Source organism: Glossina fuscipes, unplaced genomic scaffold (assembly GCF_014805625.2).
Source record: "Glossina fuscipes isolate IAEA_lab_2018 unplaced genomic scaffold, Yale_Gfus_2 42, whole genome shotgun sequence".
NCBI lineage: Eukaryota > Metazoa > Arthropoda > Insecta > Diptera > Glossinidae > Glossina > Glossina fuscipes.
In genome coordinates, this window is record NW_023998426.1 from 3,456,652 (window position 1) to 3,483,391 (window position 26,740).

The following is a 26,740-nucleotide window of genomic DNA, read 5'->3' on the forward strand; positions in this document are numbered from 1 at the left end:
AAGATTCGAAAAAGAAAAAAGAAAAAAATTTGTAACGATGTTTACAATTTACAAATGGAAAGTGATTTAAAAATTAAATAAAAAATTTGTGGTAAAAAGCGAAGCTTTAAAAATGCGAATAATTGAAAAGTTTTGTAAATTTTACAAAATTACTTTTACTCAATTTTTTCATGGAATTGATAATAAAGTTTTTCATGGATATTGAATGATATTTTGACAAAGGTAAGCTTCGAATCCAAAAGAAAATCTTGCCTTGCGAGAGCAGTGCTTGGAGAAGTGTCGATTCAAAAAGAGTACACACTTGGCCAATTGGAACTTTAAAGAAATTATTTATGTAAAATCTTTAATTAATATTCATGGATCACTTTTCCCATAAACGCTTTCGTAAAAATCAAACTAAGAGAACATGTGCAGAGATTTAGTTGCCTTTCTCAAATATTTTTTTTTTAAAAGTGCGTTCATAAGAAGAAGAAGACCGTAGGACCTACACTCCTGGCTATTATGAATTCAATGTTTACGTTCAAACACTCCTGTCCGTTGGCGATTTTTTTTTTATTTTTTTATCAACTATTTTTTTTAAATGGCCCATCGTGTAAAGGCTGATATAGCGAGGTGGGTCTGCGTGCCCAATCGATAACTTTTACCGACTAAACAATCCCTAAAGCTACGACAAAAGTAAACTTTACCGCACTGAAATTTGAACCCGCGAATACTGACTTGTTAGTCGCGGTTCTTACCTACTCGGCTACTCTTGCGACCTGTGGTACAAAGTCTTATCAAGTTTGGGCGGATGTACATAATATCTAGAAGAGCTCCAGATAGATCGAACTATCACATAAATTGTGATTCTCAATCGATGTAAGTTTGTCGGTCCGTCCGTCAGTTAGCTTGTTCAACCTACAGGCCGCACTTTTCGAGAGATATTTACATGAAATTTTCACATCGATGACGAGTTTTGGCTTAAGGGCGAACGCTATTTAAGGTGGTTCGAATCTGATCTCTTTTTCGAACACTTCTCATACAACATCTTAATTTTAAAATATGAATAACTGTAGAGCTGTATTTAATGATGCGCCCTTAACTACCGTGGTGTTATTATTTGTTATTTCTAAATTTTTAAAATTTTTTTTCATTTTTTATACCCATCACCGAAGGTTACAGGGCATATTCTTTTTGTCAAAACGTTTGCAACGTGCAGAAGGAAGCAACAGAGACTGCACAAAGTATATGCATTTTTGATCAGCGTCAAATTCTAAATCAATTTAAGCATTTCCATCTGTCCGCCTATGCGTCTGGCTATCTGTCCATGTGTACGATGTCTGTTGTAAACATTTTCCTGGCCGCAAAAGCAAAATTATCGACTTCAAATTTGCAGAAACACTGGAAGTACTTGCACGCAAGCTGGTATTGGAAATGGGCTAAATCGGTTGTACGACACGCCCACAACGCCACGTAAACTGAGAACACCTCTGTTTTTCAAAAGTAATAAAAAATTGATAGTTTACCCATTACTCATAAACCATAACAGATGAATGTACAAAAATTTGAATACATACTCCATGATGCAGCATCTGTATAAAAGTGGAAAAAATTGACCACGTCTACCCTATATTATAGTGTATCAAAATACAATCTTTTTTTTCAATACCTTATAAGGCGTAGAAGCGACAAGTACTTTTATTTTGATAATAGAAGATATTAATCCATATTGAACAGCATGTAAATTGACCTCTTTTGCTTGTTTCGTCTTTTTCAGGATAACGGTATAAAAGATTCGATCACGATCGAATATAATTTTCCTACTTGCTCTTATTTTATTTATTTATGCTTAAGGTTTGCTTTTAGTTTAGGGAAACGGCATTTTTGATTAATATGCAGAGACCTGTGCTTGAAATGTAAATGTGAGAATGAAAAAGTGCTCGTTAGGTATTAAAATGAATTCAGAACGTAAGAGTTTTTCAAAAAGGGAAACAAAGTTTGTTTCAAATAAAACAAGGAAGGAGAGGAGGAGGGGGAGGATTTATTTGAGGTGATTGAAGCATCAAAAAAGTTTCAATTGTTAATTTTGGAATGAGTCCAAATCTTAGATATGTACAGGGGTGCCCCGCATAACACGCTTGATTCGTACTGTGCTTTATCGAAAGCAAGTGTTATATGAAACTTTTTTATTTAATTTAAAATACCATATACGATAATGTAATTTAAACTTAGATATAATATACAACAAAAAATGTGTACCGTGTTCTACCGAAGACGTCCTTTCCAAATAGAGTATTAAGCGTGTACATCAAACTTTTACATTTTTCATACATGTATATAGGCGAAAATTGTTATGGAGAGAATGACGGCATATGAGTTGGTTTACGACTTCCAGTTTCGTTGGAGGTTTTGGGCACGAAACATGGGGCAGCGATGGTGGCTTCAATGCGACAACTCACATCGCGTCATTGTTTGTTCGTAATTTTTTGGCCAAAAACAAGGCAGTAATCATGCCTCAGCCACCGTATTCACCGGACTTGACTCCCCGCGATTTTTCTCTGTTCTCAGAATTGAAAAAGCCTACGAAAGAAGAGAGTTAAAGTGGTAAAGGCCGCATCGTGGGAGCAGTTCGAGGCCACATCAAAATGCGCTGATCAGAAATGGTTCGACGATTGGAAAAAACCTTGGCATAAGTGCCACCTAAGGGGCATTACTTTGAAGAGGGCAATATAATTGTTTTTCCAGAAAAATAAAGTCACCTTTTTTTTTTGAACTCACGCACTCACTCATGTATATTGAGCTATAGATGTATATGTATGTAAGGAAACAAAAGGCGTATAACTGTGAATAATATACAATTTACAGCAAATAGAGAAAGGATTCCGTTAAAGCTGGTCTCAACGAAATAGATTCGAATGCGCCAGCTAACACGCCCACAAGGTACAAATGGCAAAAAATCACCACAAAATGAATTTAGATTTTCTACTTGTTGTCATTTTCATTTATTTAGGTTATGTTGTGTATGCACATAATAAGTTGAGTATTTTTTTGTTTCTTTATTTCTTGCCAACTTTTCACTTAGTGAAATACAATTTTTTTGCGGGACCACCCTAAGTTACGTATAATTATTTTATCTAGAAAAATTTATTTACATACACTTGTGTGCTTTTATAGTAATTGTGATGGATACCTTTTTCTTAAATTAAATATTGACTTTAATTTTTAAAAGTAACAACAACAACAACGCAAACAACGCGATCAACAAGTTGTTTGATGCTCTTTTAAGGGAGAATAACAACAATAAGAAAACATGAAGCACAGATAAAAAAGCAAAAAAAAGTCATACCAAGCGGATAGAAGACAATGAAAAAAACAAATCAGCTGAATAATGTAACAACAACAACAACAATAATGAATAAACGAGACATAAATTGATTTAAATTGATTTTACACATAAAAAAAGCATACAAAAGATACACACATACACACATACACACACACACACACACGCATACGTACGCACAATCATAAAATTCACCATAACGACGCTGCGAGAATAAAGAGAAAAGTCGTTTATGTGTTTGACGGTATCCGACGGTTATTTTGATAAACATAGACAAAAAAACCTAAATGAAAGAAAAAATTCAAACGTAAAGACAAAAACGCTCTTCATAGTTCGGAAGAAAAATTGCAAGTCTACTGTTGTTGTGATTCAAAAAAAAAAAGAAGAAAATAAAATGAAATATTGCTTGAAAGGACGGGAAGGACGCATTCTGCACAAAGGTTCTTAACCAAAAAAAAAAAAAAAAGAGATAAAAATGTCGAGAAAAAAAGAAAAATTAAAAACTTCGAGTAAGATTTTTCAAATATTTTTTTATCCTAAGGATGGATTCTGTTCTATCAACAGGAAAAGAAAAAAAATATTGCGAAAGGAAGTTTTAAAATAGTTTTCAATCCAAGTTGTGTTGAACATATAAAGTTTTTTTTTAAGTGTGAATTAAAGCTTTTTTGGTCCATTTATAGCATTCGATATCGCGTAAACTCGATCGTAATTTCCTTATGTTCCTCGATAGCAATTTTACGATCGAAAGGTCTTTCTTTCGATAGTAAGAAAAATGTGTACTTTTTATTCACAGCTGGAGACTACTGCGGATCGTTCTCAACAGCGATCGAGTTTGCTTGACATCGACAACTATAAGTCGACTAACTACTCGTCACAACGGATCGGTAATCAACAGCTGTCGAGTTTGCTTGATATCGGCAGCTATAAGCCCCAGCATATTCCACCCACTGCTGGAGATTAACTACTTGTGACAGCGGATCGGTAATCAACATCTGTCGAGTTTACTCGATATCTGACAGCTTTAAACTGGCCCCTTACCCGGATCTCCTACTCATTAAAAGAACCGATAAGTTTCTTTTCTTTTCAACACTCTACATTTGTGTTGATTGAAATTTTCTTTGCCCTACGTTAGCATCTTAATTTGTAACGATACCTCAAGCTTCATTCAAGTCTCTTTTCTCTATCGCGCTTTGCTGACCATAGATGAACGATATATTTAGTATTTTCAAGCTACTAGCTGCGATAGATTTGTTAATGGCTAGAAACATGAAATTTCGACAAGTAGTTCGATATGAAGGTAATAAAGTTTGAAATTTGGCATCGGTTTCTGGTCGTTGATGTCGAGTAAAGTCGATAGCTGCCGATTATGGCATTTTTATAAGCTTTTCTCTTACTATCTCGAATGAAAAAGTCTTTTGATCGTAAAGCTGGTCTTGAGTAACACATTCGAATTATAATCGAGTTTACTCGATTTGGAGAATCATATTTAATGATTATATATAAGATCCACAGTAAAGTGTACAAAGTATACAAAGTATATGTTAGATCTAGAGGAAAGGCTGTTGACTTCTTCATTTTGGGGAGAGAATAGAGAAAGAAGATCTTTTAGTAAACATATTTGGCATTAACAGGTCCATGTAATACGTACGGGGAATAGAGATTGTAAGCGAAAGTGAGGACGGAATTTTTTACCTATGTTCTAGGTGTAAAGCGATAAACTCATATTGTAAATGCATGCTTGTCAATGATTAACTTATTTTGAGCAGCCCTTCTGCTCGTCGTAAAGGCAATAAAAGAATTGTCGTTCCAAGATTTGGAAAGTGAAATTTTTGTAATAAACGTACAAATAAATTTCTTCTTATGGCAAAACTTAATATTGGTAATATGCACCATCACTATTTATGATCATTTGCCGTTTATTTGGCCGCTTAGGGATACTATCGTCGTAGAAACTTATGGGTTTAAAGGCGAAGTGGACATTTTCGCGCATCTTCAACTTTTGTGAAGCGCTGACATGCTCAATGTGACTGCATGGCTCCGAATCAGTGATGATAGGTAGGGGCTCGGCCTGGTGGATATCGCGAGGTGCGATAAAACTCCCCCAACCCAAGCTGCAAATTATTTCCTTGGTTGCTTTTGCTGCTGATGGACGGACATACGCGAATTTCGTCGCGAAGTTTAGCAACTCATATTATATAACCCAATCAGTCATTCATTTTTTTTTTGCTTCTTCTTTACATTCTTATGAAAAATTATCGAAGCTTTTCAGATCTTAAAAAACACATTCGCGCGTTTACTTGCCTTTGATAAACAGTTGTTTTTTTTAATTGTTTTTAATTGAAATAAACTACTTTAGTTTGCTTTGAGTATGTGTTGATGTGTACGCTTGCTTTTCTTAAATATGAAATTGAGTCACAGACCTGATAAAAAACAAATTCAATTTTTCTTTTGTTAAGCAACTTAAATGAAAGTCACACCAACCAGAGAGTATTTTTTTTTGAATTGATAAAAATTAAATTAATTGATTAATATTTCTGACGACATAAAAGAGAAGAATATTGTAATACTCAACAGTTCCCGACGAACGGAATAGGTAATAGGTTATATTTTGAGTACTCATCGTTAAGCGGTCTTTATTAGAAGTGGTTCCTAGACTACTTGCGTTGCGTTTATGTTAGACCTCTTCCTCTTTTTCTCCCTCTCTCTCTCTCTCTCTCTCTTTATCTATGCTGAATGTTTTAAAGTTTATTTATGAAAATAATGAGAGATACTTGAATATTATGAAAAGTTTTTGTTACCGTTACCTAAACGTTAGAATGATGTTAAATATTTACACATACTACTGGTATGATTTGCGAAATGAATATAACACGCGTAGCAATAAGCATTCGTGATACGGCAAGTATGCATATATATTTGATAAGGGCGAATAGCGGAATCATGCCATGTTTGCCTTTTCAGACAATGACAGGAAAAGATGTTTAAAAACTCTTCGACATATTAATTCGGTAGATATATTCATCAATTTCTCTCAGGTAAGGCTTTCATTTAACAGAACGACTAGCATTTAGAAGAATTTTCACTTAAAAGTTCTCGAAAAAAACGGATCGATCTCTTTAACTGTTATGTATAGGCAACTCAATCAAACTTGATTAATAATAGAAAAGTTTTCCTATTTGCACAGTCAACGAACTTCGCTAAGCAAATACAACCGTCTCCAGATGCATCTTAAAGGCTGTATGTGTTCAAAAACCTTTAGCGGTCATATGAATAATGAACAAAATGAGGGGTTGGATTAAATAATTTAAAGACTACTTAGGCGTTTCTTGCTTTAAAAACACTCAGCTTAATGGTAGGAAACCCTTTCTTAAACTCTACACTACTTATATATATATTAATATTAAGGATATATTAAGTTAGTGCAGAAGTTAGAAAGAAGTGAGTTGATCGCAGTTTGTCTCACAGTCTGGCCACTTGTTTTTGCGTTCAATTCACTCAGGGTAATTCTGGAGATATTTTGATATACCCACGTGCTTTGGCCCACGAATGAACTCTTTCCACACAACTCCTTATACTGAAAAGTAGCTATATATCCCCAAAAATTGATATTTTCAAAATTTTCGACAAAAGTCATTCGGTAATAGCATTTCGGTACGTGATATGAAAAGTTTAGATGGGATTTCTGTTTGTTAACGCACTCTCGTATAAGCGTTTCTACAATAGTTGACCTTTCACATATGGAAAAGTAGTCTAAATTTTAGTATTCCTTGGTGAAAGGTAGTCCACAACCGTAATTTGACATAGTTATCAACTTTCTAAATTTCGAAGTACATAGCGCCTATTTTTGGGAGACCATACCATATAAGGGCTCTTACCAAAAATTAATCCTTATATGCTAAAATGGTCTAATTTTTAATAATTTATGATAAAAAATTGCTCATAATAATAATTTGACACAAGAGTTAACTGGACCAATTTTGAATATTTGACCCCATCCCATATAATGGTTCTCATGAATAGTAGGCCTTTGATATTTTATTATTAGAATTGATAAAATTGGTCCATAACCGGAATTTGGCATAAAAATTAAGCGTAAGAAAATTGGATCGCTTAGGTCCATTTTATCCATATAGAGGTTCTCATGAAATGTAAAGCATCTTCTGTTGATTTGCTGACTTGCAAAGGAAGAAGAAGACGCCCGTCTATGGCGACAAGCAGTTGAATATAAAGAAAAATCTTTAACAACTAGACTAAGCTTGTTACGTTTGGTCCACATTAGTTGACGTCTTGGGCGTCCCTCAAAAAGATTTGTTTCGTGAAAAGAATGCCTTTACATGAAAACAGGGTATAATTTTTGGTGTATTACAGACGAAAGTTAATGACCAGGCGACAAGGTGCAAGGTATTTAATGGCCGGCCTGCATACTTAGGTGCATAAATATGCATATCAACTACGCTCACGTTTGATTTTCTTTTAACATTTCCAGACCTATTATTTAGAGCGGACCTATTCGCGGGCTAGGGATTATTACGATGCAGTCTTTCCAAATTCTTAATAGTCAGCTTTACTTACTTACATTACGTAAGTAATATTAAAATAGTTTGTATCGTTTTCACTACACAAATGTAAGATGTCGCCATGGCTTTAATTAGTTCTCCTTATCAAAGAATATAAACTACAACAGTCAATGAGAACGAGTAAGATTTTGCAGCGTATCTTGAATACCTTACTTGTCAAATAAAGACAAATTCCATTATGGTCTTCTTTCTCTTTTTTTTGGAAATGGATTCAAAATTATGATCTCTGCGAGATTGATTCGTTTTTCCAGTTTATAGCCCTTTTAAGATGAGAAATTAAAATCCCAACTCGTAATACTCTTATGGCGGATCTTTAGTTTTACCCTAAAAATGTATGTTTCATTTCTTGCGAATTCTATAAATAGTTACACATTCGAACTAGTGGGGAAACATAGTTGAATCAACTAGAAATCTCGTGGCGATCCGATAAGACACTTAGATACCATGAGATTATTGATATCTATTTCAACCTAAATCCGTTATATGACAAAGTCAATAAACCTTCGTCATAGTCATCGTGATAAATAGAAATTTCTAAAGAATTTCTCAACAAATTATTGTATTAATGATTAACGAAAACGTTCAAATGTCTTTTACTTACTCTTACTATCAGTCGGAAGTCTCTAAGTGATTAAGAAATTTAAAACCTGCAACGTAGATAAGTTTCTAAAATAATAAATTATTTTCAGAAATGTGAGTCATATAACAAAAGCAATGAGAGCCACAACAGTAGTCTGTCTCATTGTAAATAAATCGATTAAATTTGACAAAGGTATTAATAATTTGTTTTACTTTCGAAAATAACAAATTCGCATAAATAATTTTTTGTTGTAAAATATAAAATATAAGTGCATATACATAGTGCATACTTATAAATCTTAAAAAAAAAAAAAAAAAATATGTATATATATATATATATATATATATATATATATATATATATATATATGTGTAAGTAATTCATAAATAATTACAATTTGTTTAAACAAATTAAATTGTAAATAATTGTAAAAAAATTGTGTAAACAAATTTTCTTCATCTACCCAAACTTGCTTGCCCTCTCTCGATGGATGTACTTGTTAGATCTTTTCACATCCCACCTTCAGAGCCATATGGCATTTAGCTCACCGTAATGTAATGAATTTGACTATTATGACGACTGGGAGCAAAAGTCACATATCGCTATGTAAATATGAAACCGGAATGTGAAAATGATAAGAATTATTTCATTCGACATATCTTAGCTCGTCACTAGCAATGCATTCTTTTCACCTGTTTGAACCTTTGCGGATGCCAAGCTAAAGAAATTGTTGCTCCTGTAAGACAAATAAGCCATAGAGCCATTTTGGCACGTTTTTGTATGAAGTGAAGCTCTGCTCAGTGATTGCATGCCTATTTGCTGTAAAGAAGTGGCAATCCAAGGCAGTTGGACTTGGCCAGTAAACCGTTTGGTTTGGTATTTTCTGGTTGAGTGCTTTTAACGTATCGTATAAAAAAATTTTCTTTTGTTACCTTCTTTGATATTTCTCTTGTTTTTCATCGATTAACTGTTGTCGGCAGCGTTTGGTATCAACCGTTTCATTTGACTTTAAACTGCTAACGACAGATCAAATTTTCTTATTGCCATAAAAAATACAGTATCGTGTCCCTGCTAAAACGATTTTGTCTCACAGTCGATGCGGATCTTACGTCAGGATCTACGCATGAATTTTTACACCATTGTCTTTCAAAGCAGATCCACTCTTCACCTCCAGTTGAGAGATGATGTAGAAAAGACTTTAGAGCAAAGAAATAAATGTTGCCGGCAGATGATACGGCTCTTTAGTGAGCAAAAAACTCGATACTTTCATGCGTATATTTACGTTGCGGTATATGCTGCAATTACGACTGCCTATTTTTGTATGTCCGTTACACGTGGTAGTCGTGGTGGCCATGGATAGGCCAATTCCGGTTTCATATTTACATAGGTAGTACGCGTCATATTATGTATATGTTTATGTGTACATAAATACCTAAACCAAGTTTCGGGTAAAGCATTCCAAAACCATTTTAGTATTACTTGTTTGCATTAAAAATGAAGCTCAAGTTTAACGGTCAAGACCCAATTTAAAAAAGTTATGGTAAAAGTACGCAGAGTTTTTGCAAATCGTCAGCCCGTTGGATCGATCGGAAATGTGTAAACATTTCCAACTTGTTTTATGACTATGAGAAATTTATGACAAATTTCCGTAGTTGGATAGAAAGGGAAAAGATATGTAAACGATTGCAAATTAATATATAAAAGGTTTTTAAAATTAAAGCTTCTCATTACTTATTTATCTTCTTTTCGTATATAAGCAAAGTTTATAATTTTTGCTTTTGTTTGAGATATTGCAAGAATTTGATTTTTTCCAAAATAAAAACACAAAAAAAAAATTTACTTTTTGCATATATAGAAAAGCTACCTGTAAACTAATATATGGTTAAAAACTGTAAATTATTTTCCGTTAGCCGCTTACCTTAGACTGTCTATTGTTAGATGACGTTATGAGCTGATCTTAAAAGATACTAAAAATCTATTAATTTTTAAGTTAATATGTATTAAAGGTTATAAGCAACAGTTGCTTGCTTATATTGGACATATATGTCCGCCGACCATGCCCAAACTTTTAATTAAAATTTTAGTTTGTTTCAGTGCTTCGAACTAAAATTGATACTAGATTTTCGCTAAATATCTGCTATAGGGTATGCTATAGTGGGCATAGTTTTCGACAAATCACGCAAAGAGTATATAGAAGTTTTCAATATACAACACAAGAAGATCACGATGAAAACGGCGAGTCAAAATCTTGCACTAAGAAAGTACATGAGTACTTATATGGAGCCCTTGATGCCTACTCATTTTCCAGTGTGAATGATAAGAACGTGACGATTGCATGAACATTATAAAATCTCTTGTTATTTGTGCCCATGATCGTGGTATAAAAGGGATATTTTGGAATAGAATTTTCAAATGGTCTTATTTAATCCTAGATTTACGGAATTCCATCATTTGGGCGAGTAAATTTAATGACTCGTCATAAATAAGAATATCTGGATCGGAGGTTTACGAAAATGCCTTCATGGGATCGAAAGTTATACACGAAAATATGAGACGAGCTTCGCCATTTTCAGAGTTAGTTTTAGTTTCTTTTGCAGAGCGCTCATGTCTGTGAACAAATCGCGCCCATTTTTTAATCTCGCAGGGATCAAACGGTGATAAAACGTTATCTCTTCAATAAGTAGGATGGTTGTAGGCCTCTTAAATATAGGTATGAAATGGATGAATAGAATAATGGCAATCTTTAGGTAACTGAAAATCTTATATTAACCCAAAATTGTCTGTATTTATGTAGTTCCATAATTCCGTGACAGATACGAATATATATACACTTTATACTTCGTAGCGTAGCTAATGACATATAACTGGAAGGCGATGTCACATAAGTTAATTGCAATCTAATGTCTATCATAATGATAGACGTATGGTCGTGTGTGCTTTCATATGTGATGATAACAAACGTTAATTCAATTATATGCTAATAATATTTTATACATAGTTTGTGTTATGATATTTTTTTAAACAAATTATAGCATTTAACAAATAATTACTCACTTTGTAAAGGTTTCATATTACATGTGTTTGTATACAAAAAAAAAAATATTTTATATTATAGCTATGTCCACTAGTCTAGTATTTGACAGTATGTTAATATCTTCATTCGGTTTGTAACTAACAGATGTAATCCACAACGTTCAGATAGATTTGGATAATCAGCGCTGGATTCTTGGTCACTGATAACCTCCTGCGAGTTCTTGAAATTCTTTGGTACAAAAAATTTTAAATAGATAAAGAAATGATCTGCGTTAGATGCTTGCTTGAGTTAGCTGCTGCTCGTTGTTGCACCTCTTTGGCCCCAGAAACCATATCAACCAACTGAAATTAGCGTATATATGTAGTTCCCGCGGGTAGACAAGCTTAGAATGCTTAAAAACCAAGAAATACTTTACAAATCGTGCATAGCCTAGCGTTTTGTCGAAATACTCGAACATGTAGGCGATAATCGAATGTTTGAACTTTAAAATTAAGCGAAAACGGGAGAAAAAATTCTATTCCCACTAAAGTGTAAACAATAACAAATTAATTATATTATTGTTATATATATTAATTAATTATATTATATCGCATTATATTGCGATTTGTTCGCAACCATGCTTAGCGGAAGCTACCAACTACAGCCGACGGAATTGAGCTCAGAAGCAGACGAAATAAATCCAAATTTTGATTTCCTATACAAGACAGAACCCAGAAACCCAGAAAATGTTAACAGTGCTGGACTGGAATGTTTTATTATCATCACTTTATACAGGAAACATTTTTTCTTCTGATTATCACTCGTTTTAACCGAGGAACGCTTCTTCTTCAATTACTTTGCTTGAAGAATTTTTTTTTTTTTTCTTAAATATTACGATCCCCACGGGGTGTGTCCGCTATAAGCGCAACCCAGGGTGGTGGTCCAACAGAAGGGGAGAAAATGAAAGAGTTAGGGCGTGGATATTATCTAGGGCGTGTATGCTCTTCCGCTAACTACGACCAAATAAGGTCCAGGCTTGTTCGGAGTTGAGCTCGCGAACACCGACGTGGTAAAATGGAAGAAGTAGGTGTGGATGATAGATGTTAGTTTATATAAAATATTACACTACGTGCTATTTGTTTAGTATCGTTTTCATCAAAGAAATCTATTTCAGCACTAAAAGTAGGATAAGCACAAGTAATCACGACTAGCGGCTAGTGTTTTTTCCCCTTTTTCGAAACGTAGACTCCAGAGTCAGTCTGATCACTTTAATAAAAAAGAAGATTAAATATAGACCGATAAATTTATAATTATTGTATGGTTTCATATTCGGTGATTTAATTTTTTTGTAACATATTTCTTGAAATAAAGTGGATAAGAAGTTCTTAAAATATTTCTAAATTTATGTGTTTTGTTGTTAGAAACTTTTCTTCAGCAAGATTTTCTTCATAAATTATGTGGACATTAATGTTTCGTCTCATACACGTACATTGTACTATTGCAGTGCTGTTAAGTGATCGTTTACAAGAAGTCACACGATTACATTCTAAAGAATTATTTAAGGAAAAGAAAAAAAGAGACAAAATATGTGCCAAATTGAATATCATTTCAACACGACTAAGAAAATGTTTTGGTTTATTTTTGAAACACTTTATACATATATATATATCTTAAGTATTAGAGTAATCCATGTATTACATACGCATATATATAAGCAAGGGGTTCTAGCACTGGAATACGACTTTTTATTACTGATTCCGCTGTCTTTTCCTTGCTTTCAATCCTATCGATGGAAGTATAAGTTAGATAGTATACTGACTAACTAGAAATGAAGCGATTTCAACAAAAGTCCAAATATTGCCTTGAATTAAAGGGCGCGGCTTGAAAAAGGCGGATGTTTCAAATTACGAACCTCTTTTATAGCTCTTGTTATATCCTATAACACTTGCGGTACATGCGTGCAATGAGTTCTTTTATTATACCGAGGGGTTTCTACTCGATCTAAATTCGTCTGTCCATTATGCTTTTTCGTGTTCAACTTATAACTTGCAATTTTTGAGATAAGTCGATGAAATTTGGTACATCGATGTGTTTTGGCCCAAGGACGAGCCCTTTTGAAAATGCTTCGGATTGGAATACTTTTTCCATCACTTGGCATATAACATCTTATTTTGAAAACCTGTGTAATGGTGGGTCGTGTGCTACTACTGTTATTGTTGTGTGGGCAAGCCGTACCGCGATCTATAATATCTATTGTACTCCCATTATGGTGTTGTTTACAAAGATCTGGTCTAAATAGAAATTTTCTATCTATCAGTAAGGAACCCTGCTTCGCTATTGGAAGACCTGCTTTATACTTCGCACTTGACTCGCTTGCGTTCAAAGAGCTATTTCGAATACTTCAAAGGCGTAGGGTAGTGCAGTGCAGTGCATCGCTACAGCAGGAATTATAAAAATGTGCCAAAATGAATAAATGAAAAAAAAAAAGTCATATCTTAAGAAATGTTTATATCTATAATCACTTGTGTTCTATAAATGGAGTGCAGAAATTATTTCACTTTTCTATCCTTAAGCAGTGGATGTAAAAATAGCTTAAAGTGAAAGTGCTTCTAATGCACATAAGTATGTATACAAAATGTTGCATTTGTTCAAATAGTTTTTAAGAAGTTTTTGGAACAAAACAGAAACAGCACAAGACTTATAAGTCTTACGCTTCCGTCGCCTAATAGTCAAGATATCCATCATTGACACGCATTCACTTTGGTACTCTACATCACTTGTAGCCCAAGAGCACATTAAGTTTGTGCGAATGCATGCAAGACCCAGTACGACTTGAGATAGATCCAGCTTTGATAGTGCATACGCTTCCGCTTCCGCATCCGTCTGCCTGTCTGTCCGTCCATTGTAGTGCAAAGGTATATTAAGCTTGCGCGGATGTATCTGAAACCATCTTTTGTTACACCGATTCAGTGGCATTTTTTGATTTAAGCTTTCCTGTCCTTTTGCCCCTCTGTCGATATTGTTTCCTTGGCTGCAACTTTTAATATATTTCGATGAAAGTTGGTGCGCTAACGTGGCTTGATAGAACATGGTTCGTATCGGGTTACTTTTTCGACCACTTCTCATGCAACCCCACATTGTGAAATTTCTCTTATACGAACTTGCGTAAGATGGTGTAAAGTGTTTAATGGGTGGACCATGTTGCACTATAGTCTTTTTACTTGTTTTTTGTTTACTCGATTTTCCCTAAAAAATTTCAATTAAAAATCTTTGATTTTTCATTCTAATACTCGTTCATTGCTGTCATGTTTATTATTGCTGTAAGCATTATTATTACGAAAATATTCATAATGTACTGTCAGTTTACAGAAAAAAAAAAACAAAATATTTTTAATTTAAAAGCATATTTCCCTTTAAATTATTTCCATTCGTTATTTGTATTCGCCAAGAATAATAGGTTGACGGCTATATAAGTGTTGTTGTTTATTATTATTGGACATAAATTACGTTTTCAGATAGACATCAACAGCAAGCGTACCCACGCACGCACGTTTATTACGTACAACAAAAGTATGGACGCAGATCGATCCACTTACACAAACTCACATTTATTTCTTTCTCCACAACATTTCGTTTCCTTCGCAGATGTTTTCAAAGAAAATTCGATCTGAATTTTTTTTTTTTTTAATTTCGTTGTGTGATGATCGATATCCAAGCATATCATAAATTATTTCTCTCTGCTCTGTAGACTGCCTGCGGTTTAAATTAGTTTTCACTGCGAATGATTTAAAAGGTACATAAGGTATTCGAATAAATTTTTTAAAAATTTTTGAAATAGTTTCAAATCGTTATAATTTTATTGTATTGAAGTTATTAAAGTTAGTGCGACATGTGTGCTTTCTCGACAAAAGATTCCCTCCAGTTGTTATTCGGACTGTACCTATGAACTTAATTAGCGGATGGGTGAACTTGAGTTCACGAGAGTAACTTTGGGGAAATTTAAGATTTAATTTCTAGCAAATGTGTCATGCTGTCATGGATACATATAATAAAAATTAAGTTTACATATACATGTGTGCATGTATGTAATATATGTATATATTCCATAATATATATCTTATGCTTATGCGGATGTATGCAACACAGAGAAGAACTTGAGTTAGACCCATCTGTCATTACACCGATTGATTTAGACTCTCTTTATGAATCAATCTGTGTTTGCTTGTCTGTCCGTATGTCGCGTCTTCATGTATTCAGTGGTGGGTTTAATTCTTAACGCTCACACAGTCTAAACAAGGCCATCCTTCCTCTATAGTGTCAAATCATTCAATATTCCTATAATCCTGCTATAAGGGAATTCACTCATATAAGTGAATTTTATTAGTTATCCACACGGAATTTTTGTTTTTGTTATAGCCTGCACCACTTGTGGTACAAGAGTATACTAAGTTTCTCCTTGTTTCTGACTCGATTTGAGCTTGTCTGTCCGTCTATCCGTCTCGATTTCTTGTGTCCAATTTTGATGAAATTTAGTTCGTTGGCTCTAAAACGAATGTAGTTCCACATAAAGCCTTATGAAAAAAAATCATTTACTGAGTACCAGTGTTAAGCGAATTAGTGTAGGGTATGCCACTGTAGTTTACTTATTCCTTTTTTTTTTAGATTGTAGTTTGAAATAAATTAAATTTAAATAAATTTTCTTAAAACTTCTTATATGGCTTTGATGATGAGGTAGAACTATTTTTATGCTCTTGTCTGCCTATATTACATTATTCTTATTCATGGAATATTAGTTTTTTATTGCCTTCTACAATATTTTCTTAATAAACAAAAATTAGTTTAGCTTTGGACATATATCTTAACACCTTCTGCTTGTTGACATATATGTATTACAACAGTTGCAAATGCAAAGATGTATTCGATACATATCCTATGTCATCTCGGATATTCTAAAGAGTTCTTCCGTATAGTTCGGCCACATCTTATAAGTAACTGCATAAAAAACTTTGTTGGCTTATGTTATAATTTGGTAATCATGATACTTAATACTCTGAACATCACTTTTACGATAAAACTGAATATTAGAAATATCGAGTATTGTCAACTTGACTCACTTCCACTTTCGATCTGTGAAGCCTCCAACGTTTCAGAAATTTTTGATGATATGTGTTTATAAAAAAACCCTTTACATATCTATACTCACTCTTGTCTCTTTTTTCCGTGCCGACAACAAGCATAGGAAAACATCTGCACGGTTTGTCAACGAACGTCCCTATAACAGACGAAAGTCTAAAGTAATCTCGAAAAAAGCCGCAATTTTTTCTTTTTTTCATCAACAACTTACGATGCCATTGAGATTTTTCCAAACGAGTCGTGAACCAAATACTCTTTTGGACCATCGCTAAAAAGGGTAGATGGGCTTGTATTTGAAGTAAAACCAACTATTTGTAGAAGGTAAATCGACCAATGCAAATATAAGTAGACACAAAACGTCGATACTTCTCGTGTTATGAAAAAGTAAAAGTCATTGGTATATTGCTGATTACGAGTAGACTTATGGCTAATTCTTGAATTTAGTTTAACGAAATTAATAGCAGCAAGTAAAAATAGTATACTGGACCACGTCCCACCATTAAATACCCTACCATATAGTTATCCATATTAGATTTTTTCAGAATAAGGATTTACAGAGTACACGATTTCATCAAAATGTCTGAAAACATTGCCATCTGTAGATGAAGTAAAAGGAAATGAGACGGACAGACAAACCGAGGGACAAGCTTAAATGTATGCAGAAAGTGATTCTGCATTGATCGGTACAGCAAAAGTGTTTCTGGATGTTTCGTGGGTAGGATATAAAAATCATGAGAAAAAATTGTGAAAATAATTGTTGCTTTTACTTGAGAAATGTACAGAGGCTATAAATTGGACTATTATTTACATGTGCTTCCTTTTGCTTTGCACGTACCTTGAACTTTGTTTAGGCCTCAATATTTTAGTGGTCAGAAAATTTGAATCATGCGTCCACATGTGAATGCAAAAATACAGACATACATCAAACTGTATATATCGCATGCAAAAAGCTGTTGGAAAATATTCACAGTTAAGGGTAACTCCTGGTACACCAACAAATGCATAGATTAACAATGAACACATTATTTTGGCACACGGCCCACCCTATATCTCTCTACAGGTATCCATATAACGACTTTTCAACATAAGGTGTTCTATGGGGAGTGGCCGAAAAAGTTGTCCGATCGTAACTATTTTATATAATGTACCGGATTTCATGAAAATATCTGAAAAATTGCGACCACAAAATTGTTGCACACAAGAAACAATGGCGGACAGACGAACAGACAAGTTTAGATCGATGCAAAAATAAATACAAACTTAATATACTCTTGTACGATAAATGGTGCAGGCTATAACAAAAATATAGACTCCCTATCGATAGCTAATAAAGGTCACTTATCTTAGAAAATTCGCTTATAGCAAGGTTGTAGGTGCATTCAATAATTATGTTTGATGCTGCAGAGGAAGGATGGCCTTTTTTTTGGATAGTAAGCACAATTTGCTCATTGAATTAAACCCATTATAGTGTTTAGCATTTTAAATTAGTTTGATGGGCACTGTACAAATGCGTTATGCAGAGGACGAGAAGATTAAATCAAACCTCACACACCTTTCTTTTTTTATAAACTAAATGAAATAAAGTAAATTTTGAAAAATTGATTTGAACTTGAACGAAATTTCATTTTTCTCTTATAGCAAAAAATTAAAATTGAAATGAAAAAATATATAATATGTATTTAACTTATGTTCGTGCGTGTGTGTGTGTGTTTGTGTGTATGCAAATTGTTTAAAAGTAAAGGCGATAAGGTTGAATGAACATGAAAATGATAGAAAGGCAAGGCTTTAATAGTCATACAATTAATATATAAATAATTTTATATACGTTTTAAATAATCTTTTAAAATAATATATATATATTTATATATGTATACATATATAAGTATGTAGGCATGTACAATTTTTTTCTTAAAGTGATATTTAAATTTGATTTAATATACTCAAGTAATTGTCTTCTGCCGAAGCAAATTTAAATAATTTGTGTTTGTAACCTAGAGGTTAGCCTTTAATTATATTCCAAGCTTTTGTTACTGGAAACTCTATATATCATGCCCTTGTCAATATAATTTACAAATGAATTTCTTTTGGAAACCAATTATTGTTTAAATCTTCATTGTCTTATCACAGAAATTTTGTACTTCTTTTACATTCAAGCCTTGCTATTGAACTCTTGAACCGATGCCTCAACCCTTGCTTCACTACTTACTTACTCGCAACACACACTTACTCGCTTTAGATAACTTTCTTGAGATGCATTTATCGCGACTTGTTATATTATCACTTTTATAGCTCACTATTATTTCTCATTTGTGTTGCTTGCATTTTCTTCTTTTGCTCTATTACAGAGAAAGAGTTTATTTAGCGCAGTCCTTTTCTTCATACATACATGTGGATATACGTTTGTTCATTTCCTTCTATTGAATAATTTATCTATATATGTGTCTGTATTATATCTTACTTTTAGTAAATATATAAGTTGTTGTGTTCTGCTGAAAAGGAATTTTTTCATTGAAGTCGTCTTCTTTTCTTAAAACCATGGGTATGGTAGCTAAAGAGTACATGCGTCTGTGTTGCACACAATTTCTCATTTTCTCCGTGGAATTATGAATATACGAAAGCTGTTATTATACTTCATTATTATTGCCATTGAGCGATAATGAACTCAAATCATGCCATCTTCTCGGCCGATGCCGTCACTCGTTCCAAAACCCCTGTTGGATGCTTTTGTCCAGCATCTATAATCTTTGGCATTTCAATTCCTCCAAGGCAGATAAACGTTTCTCTTTTTTTATGTATTTATTTACTTATTTTTCTTTAATATGACCACCAATCACTCAGAGTATGCTCCCTATTCGCGTAACATGGTGACGGTTGGAAAGTAGAAGATGTGAAAAAGGAGAAAGAGATAGGCAGACGGTCGCAGGGCAGTGGGTATGTGCGCTCAACAGCTAAGTATTATGCGACTGAGAACTCACTATAGGTAGGGCCAAAGCAAAACTGCACCGCACGGAGATTTGAATCCGCGAATATTGATTCGTTAGTCGTGGATCTCACCTCTCGCTTCTACTCTTTGTCTTTGATTCTTTGTGTTACTGGTCCATTTCTGTTGCATACTCTGATTTCTCGTATGTTTTGAATTTTGAAACGACAATATGAAGGAAATACCTCTCGCAGACATTTAGGTTTTTTAATATGATCTGTGCAATAAGCAGTTCCGGAACCTTGGGAATTATATCTTTTTCTTTTTTGCATTTTCTCACTTGCTTGCTAGGGGAAAGACACCCTATTTTGTCGATTCAGTCCTTGGTATTGACACCTCAAGCTGAAAAAACATTTGATGTTCCACATCCTTAATGTTGTTAGAAGAGTAGTATTTTTTAAATAAAGCCTATGTATGTATGAAAACTCGGCTATCAAGTCAATGTTAGCGAGTTCAAATCTCAAATGTGGCAGAGTTAAACTTCGTCCTAGCTAAAGGGCTCAGCCAGTAAAGGAATAATATTTATGACAAATAACACTTATGGGGCTTACACTCACAGGACTACGGCGATGATTTTTCTTACCTACCTCTTCCTCCTTTCCCTTCTCCTTGTGACCACCATTGTGTTGCACGAATAGGGGACATCGTCTGTGTGATTGATCCGCATTACATAGAGTTGAAAGCAACATTTGCTGCTTATCAGTTAGATAGAGCGGAATTCTACTTTCTCCGCTGGTCGAAGGGTCAGTTGTCAAAATATGATTTATGTCTACACGTTCAGCATCTATTATGCCGCTTAAGAAATAATCTTTTTTTATACTTTACTTTTTTACTTTTTACTTTTATAATTTTTACTATACTATACTCGTCTGTCCACCAGGATGTTGCTTAGGTTGTAGGTCAGTGCTTTGTTCAGGAAATTAATCAGTGAGACGTAATCAGTGAAAATTTCATCGCTTGAGGTTAATGATTGATCTTCGAAAACTTGAATTCATTTTGCTTAGGGAGGCTGATACGCTGAGCAGGAACATTGCGTCCCATTAATAAGACTAATGATGGATCCTATTAATGTATTAAATATAAAGGGCTGTGTAGGGCTATACAATGTCATATTTTAATTTTTTAATGTGTATTTGGTTTAGTCCCGACAAAGAAGATAGGAAAGGTTCGTTTATTTTTTAACAAAACTCTTTTATCTTAAAGTATTTAAGTGAAAATTTAACAAATTTCAACAAAAATATTTATAATTTTTTTGCTTTTTCTCTTTCTTTTTTAATTTCAATTTTTATTTAACTTAACAGCATGGATTTGAATTCGATGATCTTGCAAATCTCATTTATTGTTATGTACAGCGAAATGATGGCGTACGGGTTTATTGGTCAAGAGGAGCGTAAATGTAAATATCTACGCGTTGATAAATTATTAAAAATTCGCTGTTACGATATGAACTTAAAAGAAGTTCCACCATATCTAAAAACATCGGTGGAGGTAAGTAAACCTCTTTTAATTGAATTTAATAAGAGAAGGCATTTATTTAACTTATTGAATTGAATTGAAACACTTTCGTGACATCTTAGTGTGGGAAACTTTAAATTAAAAAATTTTCTAAATTGATTAAGTGACAGTGACTGAGAAGCAGACAGAGTTTGAATCGAGTAATGTAATAATATTTGCATGTAGGGAATAATTAGTAATAATGCCTCCGATACAAGTTCCCAACAGTTTGCGAGATTCTGTTAAATTTTTGAAGAGAAATATAGGATTTACGATTTATTCCGAAGATGGCTATGGGGATTTATAAATTTTTTAAATTTGTTGTAAAAAGAAGGCACCTTACAAAAAAATGGTTGAAAAGGCCGCCCGATCTCAAGCATTTTTAATAGCCTTCACCCTCGGACCAAAACACGTTAGTATATTAAATTTCATCTCTTAAAATATATAGCGCGTGGCTTCAACACAAGAAAACAAGGCAGACAGACGGACAGACATGATATCGATCGATATAATCAAAGTTGAGCCTATCTCAACTCCATGTGGGTGTTGCATACCTTCGCGTAAACTTAATATACCTTTGTACCAAAAGTGGTGTAGGATATAATAAACATTAAATGATAAACAAGAAGAAAAATTTGCCACGGATCCAATCTTGAGTATTTTCATATTTTACATCTGCACTTGAATATCGCATTTATCATTTCTCAATGGGGTTGTACGATGATATACAGATATAGAATGACTATTGACGAATTCATATGATTTTTAGAAAGTATCAACTTTCAACCAAAGGATCAAAGAACTTAAGTTAGATCCACCATGCACGTAAATTGTGATTCTAAATCGATCTAAGTTTGTCCGTCCGCCCATCAGCCTGCCTGTTCAATTTACAGACAACAGTTTCTGAGGTATTTATATAAAATTTAGTACACCGGCGAGGAGTTTTGGCCTAAAGACGAAAGCCATTAAAAATGCTTCGCGTCGAACCTCTTCCTCGATCACTTACGACAAAAAATCAAATTTTCAAAAATTGTTATATGAATAAATTTGTTATAGGAGTCAATGTAGAGGTGTGCAAGGTATTTTACCGTCGACCAAGGTCAACCTTTAGTGTTATCATTTGTTTTAGGTAGGGTATATATCTACGTTTATACATGAAGCTAATAATACCAAGGAAACAAGTAAAGACATTTCGTCTCTAGATTCGGTTTATCCCATCTAGCTATGTTCAAAAAATTAGTTAAAACGGTTCAATTAGAAGTAAGGTAAGAAATAACATGAGGCCCACCATGTGCTAGGTCTACAAAGACTCATCGGAGAAATCGTAAGCTTCACACATTTATGATCAATGGAATTGAAAGGTTTTCTCTGCAAAGCAAAAAGATTTATGCTCAAATAATTCTTTATCCCTTTCATTGGGTTAATATATTAGCTAAATTGATCCATAGGTGAAGTGAGAAAATCCAATGAAATTCATCTAAGGTATGCTTACATCTAGGCGTATTGTAAGTAAGACTGCTCTAGGCTTATGTAATTAATGTTCCTGTGTAATCAATCAGTCAGTCACGTCATTTCTTGATAATTATATAATTTGTTTAATAAAATTTGGAAAAGAAAGTCTTAGATTACAAGCGTTGAATATATATTTCATCGCAAGAATGAAGAATAAAATCGAAAGTGTAAAAATTCACTTATAGGTTAAAGCTAAAGTTGAACCCCCGATTTTTATATATTCATTGTTCGTTCTTCGCAGCACAATGGATGTGACAAAAAGTCAATTTATAACAATGAAGTTAAAAGCCTGCGATCAGACATATGAGTAAACATACATACAAACACATTAAAACATTATATGAAGTTTATTGTGCGTATGAGTTGTTAAGGGAAAAGGGGGTCAGTTCAAAATGAACATTAATTGAATTTAATTATTAAATGAAGTGAAATAACTGAAAACTGTACAAAACATTTTATTATATGTCATTTTCTGTCTTTTTTTCCTTTTTTTTTTTTTTTTCATTGTAGGTTCTGGATTTGTCATTCAATCGGATAAAAAAATTGAAACGCAGCTCATTTCAACCATATAAAAATATAAAATTTCTTTTGCTTTATGAAAATATGATACAATCAGTAGAGCCGGGTTCATTTTCTTACCTCACTTCATTACAGGTAAATGAGAGAGAGGAAAAAAAATAAATAAATGCAATATTTCAATTAACGGCATTCGTGCATTTTGCGATTTTGTCTTAATTGCTTGACAAATTGAGTTGGATCATGCAGCATTTTATTTCTATATCTTTTACAAAATTAGGAAATTGATCTATCGAATAACGCTCTAATGACAATACCATTAGAAATATTTCAATTGCCCGCCTTACGTAATTTGTACGTGGACAGCAATGATTTAATGTATTTACCCAGCGACTTAGAGGTAAGAGCGGAAAATGAATATTTTTGCGGACGGGATATAATATATGTGACATTTGTCTTTTAGGCTTTGGAAAGACCTATACAAGCACCCTTGGAATATCTAAATATAGCCGATTGCGGTCTACAAGATCTACCAGATTTGGGTATATTACCCAGTAAGTTGGTTTTTTCCATATAACAATTGAAAAAAAAATATTTTTTTGCCATAGAATATGATAGAATGTACGCTACGAATGAAAATTAGTAAATTGGTTTATTATTATTATACTCTACACTTCGGTAAAGCGCATATTATATATGTGACTCTGTATATAATACTAAAAAGGGCTTATGAAAGATCCAGCTTTTGTTACATTTATTAAATCGATTGATTCAAAAAATGGCTCTGAACTGATTTAAATATAGTCTTGTCTGCCTATCTGTCCATAAAGCATCTATTTATGGAATATGTGTTCAACCTACTATTCGCTAGTTTTGATCTGCTTTGTTCCAACGAGAAATCCTCTTCCAAATAGATTGGTTCGGACCACGTTTTCGAGATACTCCATTTATAACGCTTTATTTTTAGAAGTCGTCATAAGGAAGAAACTAACAATTCCCAGAAATTGTTGACAAAAATCTCCGGCATTTCGGCATTTCAAGTTGTTGTGAACAATTTAGGCCTCTCATAAAATGGTTCCTAAAAAAACTGAATTTTCATATGATAAAAAGATTTAATTTTTCAAGTATCATAATGAAAATTGGTATAATAGTAATTTGACATAGAAGTTAGCTTTTTTTGGATCTATTTTGGCGACCCAATCCTGCATACATATTCGAATAAAAAACAAGCAAAACAATAAATACGATGATCTAGCGTAGGGTATTTAACGGTCGGCGTTATCCAACAATAACGTTCTTACATGTCGTTATTATAATCTATTTAGAGAAAAGATACGAATTCTAGGAGCAACGTAGGTTGATCACTAGCAACTAATGCTGTCAGTTCTTTTTTTTTTTAGTGTAGTCCCATTATTTTTAGGACGTCCATAAGGCTAAAAGCTCCAAATACTAGAATATGCTAACTTCTCAGAAATGTTTGAAATTATCGTAAGGAGAAGGGATAGTGCATTTTTCTTGAGATATATTGCATGTTTGTAAAACCTGACAACAACAAAAAAAACCTTCTCTTTTTAATTTTTTTTTTATAATGAGTTTAGCTGAACAATTACGTCTTTCTAAGAATCGTGTCTTTCGCTCTGATGTCAAATAGTTGTTTTTCTATCGTTTTTCTCAAACCGGTCACGAAATATTACTTATGCTCTACAGCGAGTTACACACACCCAAAAATCTAGATTTGTCCGATTCTCCGAGTGATGTACAGTGTAAAAAACTTGCCCTATATCGGCTGTTATTCTAAGGAATTCAAGATTTCTTGTAATGAAAGCTGAATCAATAACGTCAGCTGCGTAAAAATGTACTCAATATCCTATAGTACTAGTAGAGTCTACTTAGAGTGAGTATTGTGGCCTCGATTTATAATTTTTGTTGTTATTTTATTTGATCGTTTAAGAGCTTTGGCATATTAATGCCTCCCTGAATCCCTTAATGGATCTCAGCATAGAACGCTTTGCTTTAATGTGCAATCTAAAAAGTGTTGATTTAACCCGTAGCGAATTAACGCCATGTCAATGCCAGCAGGTTAATAATCATCTAAGAGTAGTTGAAGTTAAAACGAAATTTGTGCCTGTATGTCTCGGTAAGTATAGCAGGGGAAAGTTGTAAAAGCGCGCGCGTGAAATATTATCCTTCCCTTCTAATACGTTTTTAAACTTTTCCAATTGTAGAAACTCTGGACGGATCCAAATGTCCACTGCCATATAATTATACTATTAACTCTATGGATTTTATTGCTTGTAAAAATTCCGTTAAATTAGCGGAAAAAAGGAGTATGTGGTTATTTGTAACCGGTTGTGCTGGCGGTATTTTATCGGTTCTCTTAAGTAAGTCAACTTATATCATTTTTCAAAACACTGAAGAATTTATTTAAATTTTTTTTATTTTTTTTTTTATATAGTCATGTGGTTATGTATACATAGACGTCGAAAAAAAAATGTTAAAAAATTGCGTGCCTCTGCCTTGCAACGTAGAAGTTTAGTTATATCGCCAAAGAATGCCATAAACAAAAGAGATCATCAATCAAATTATAATAATCACAACAATGACTTGTTAAGCTGTGATACTGCCTAAAATGAATGAATATCAAAATACCAAAGTGTGACAATAATCTTTTTAGAGAGAAACTAGAGAATCATATTCGAATTATTAACATCTAAGTTAATCGTTGTATTTATAATATATTTTAGGGGAAATTTTAGTATTATTAAGAAACGAAAGAAGCGAGTCAAAACAAGGTGCCTTAATATTAGCATAGTTTTATAAAATAAGTAAAAAAAAAAAAAAAAAAAAAAATTAAAAATTTACTTTTTAAAAAATGACTTAATAAATCTTTTCTATTTATCAATACTTGAAGATATGTTTCACACTTTCTTTGTATAATGGTAAGAACAATTTTTTGAAATATCTAAGCAAAAGCTTTCGATATTTACAGGACATTAATAGGTGTATAAATAAATTCTTTCCGTTTTTGATTCTCACCAAGCTTAATGAACGCTATATCTAACTCCATTATCGATAGTCTTTCCCAATTTGTCGGGCAGCTTATGGATGTCCTTGCGGTAGAAACTTTGCGGCTTTCGATGCAAAGCAGCCATCGGTTAGTTTTCGCACAACTTCAATTGGCCGGGTCTTAAAAATACACGGTATGCAATAAAATATCCCAGCCTAAGTTGAAAATCTTTCCTTGGCTGTTGCTTTGGTCATCAATAGATGTTCAAATAAATTGTTAAATGGATGCGTAGAGAATTAGTGCAATGTGTTTGAAAAGCTTAAATACCTCAAGTTGATCGATAATAAAGTAATACGTAATTAATTAATTTATATATAGTAATACGCACTAAGTTGTGACCTTTTCTTATAACCCAAACTTGATGGTATACATTCTTGAATTTATTGACCAGTTAATGACACAACTATTCAGGGCAAGCAATACCTTCAAATCACATATTGTGTGACAATTAACGATCATTTTCAGATTCTAAATAAATGAAAAATTTATATTCACCTTGGAGACGATCATAAATATGCTCAACACTTGAGATAAAAGATTGAGGCA

General features: G+C 33.3%; 1 protein-coding gene across 1 annotated transcript; it reads left to right on the forward strand.

Moving 5' to 3' along the window:
- Positions 1 to 77: 77 nt before the first annotated feature.
- LOC119636977 (toll-like receptor 4) lies at positions 78 to 25,953 on the forward strand. The gene is made up of 8 exons (XM_038032740.1): positions 78 to 222; positions 20,907 to 21,093; positions 23,122 to 23,265; positions 23,408 to 23,527; positions 23,591 to 23,681; positions 25,079 to 25,264; positions 25,353 to 25,508; positions 25,583 to 25,953. Exons 2-8 carry the CDS (start codon positions 20,908 to 20,910, stop codon positions 25,753 to 25,755), a joined length of 1,056 nt encoding a protein of 351 aa, XP_037888668.1. The 5' UTR covers positions 78 to 222; position 20,907; the 3' UTR covers positions 25,756 to 25,953.
- The last annotated feature ends 787 nt before the right edge of the window (positions 25,954 to 26,740 follow it).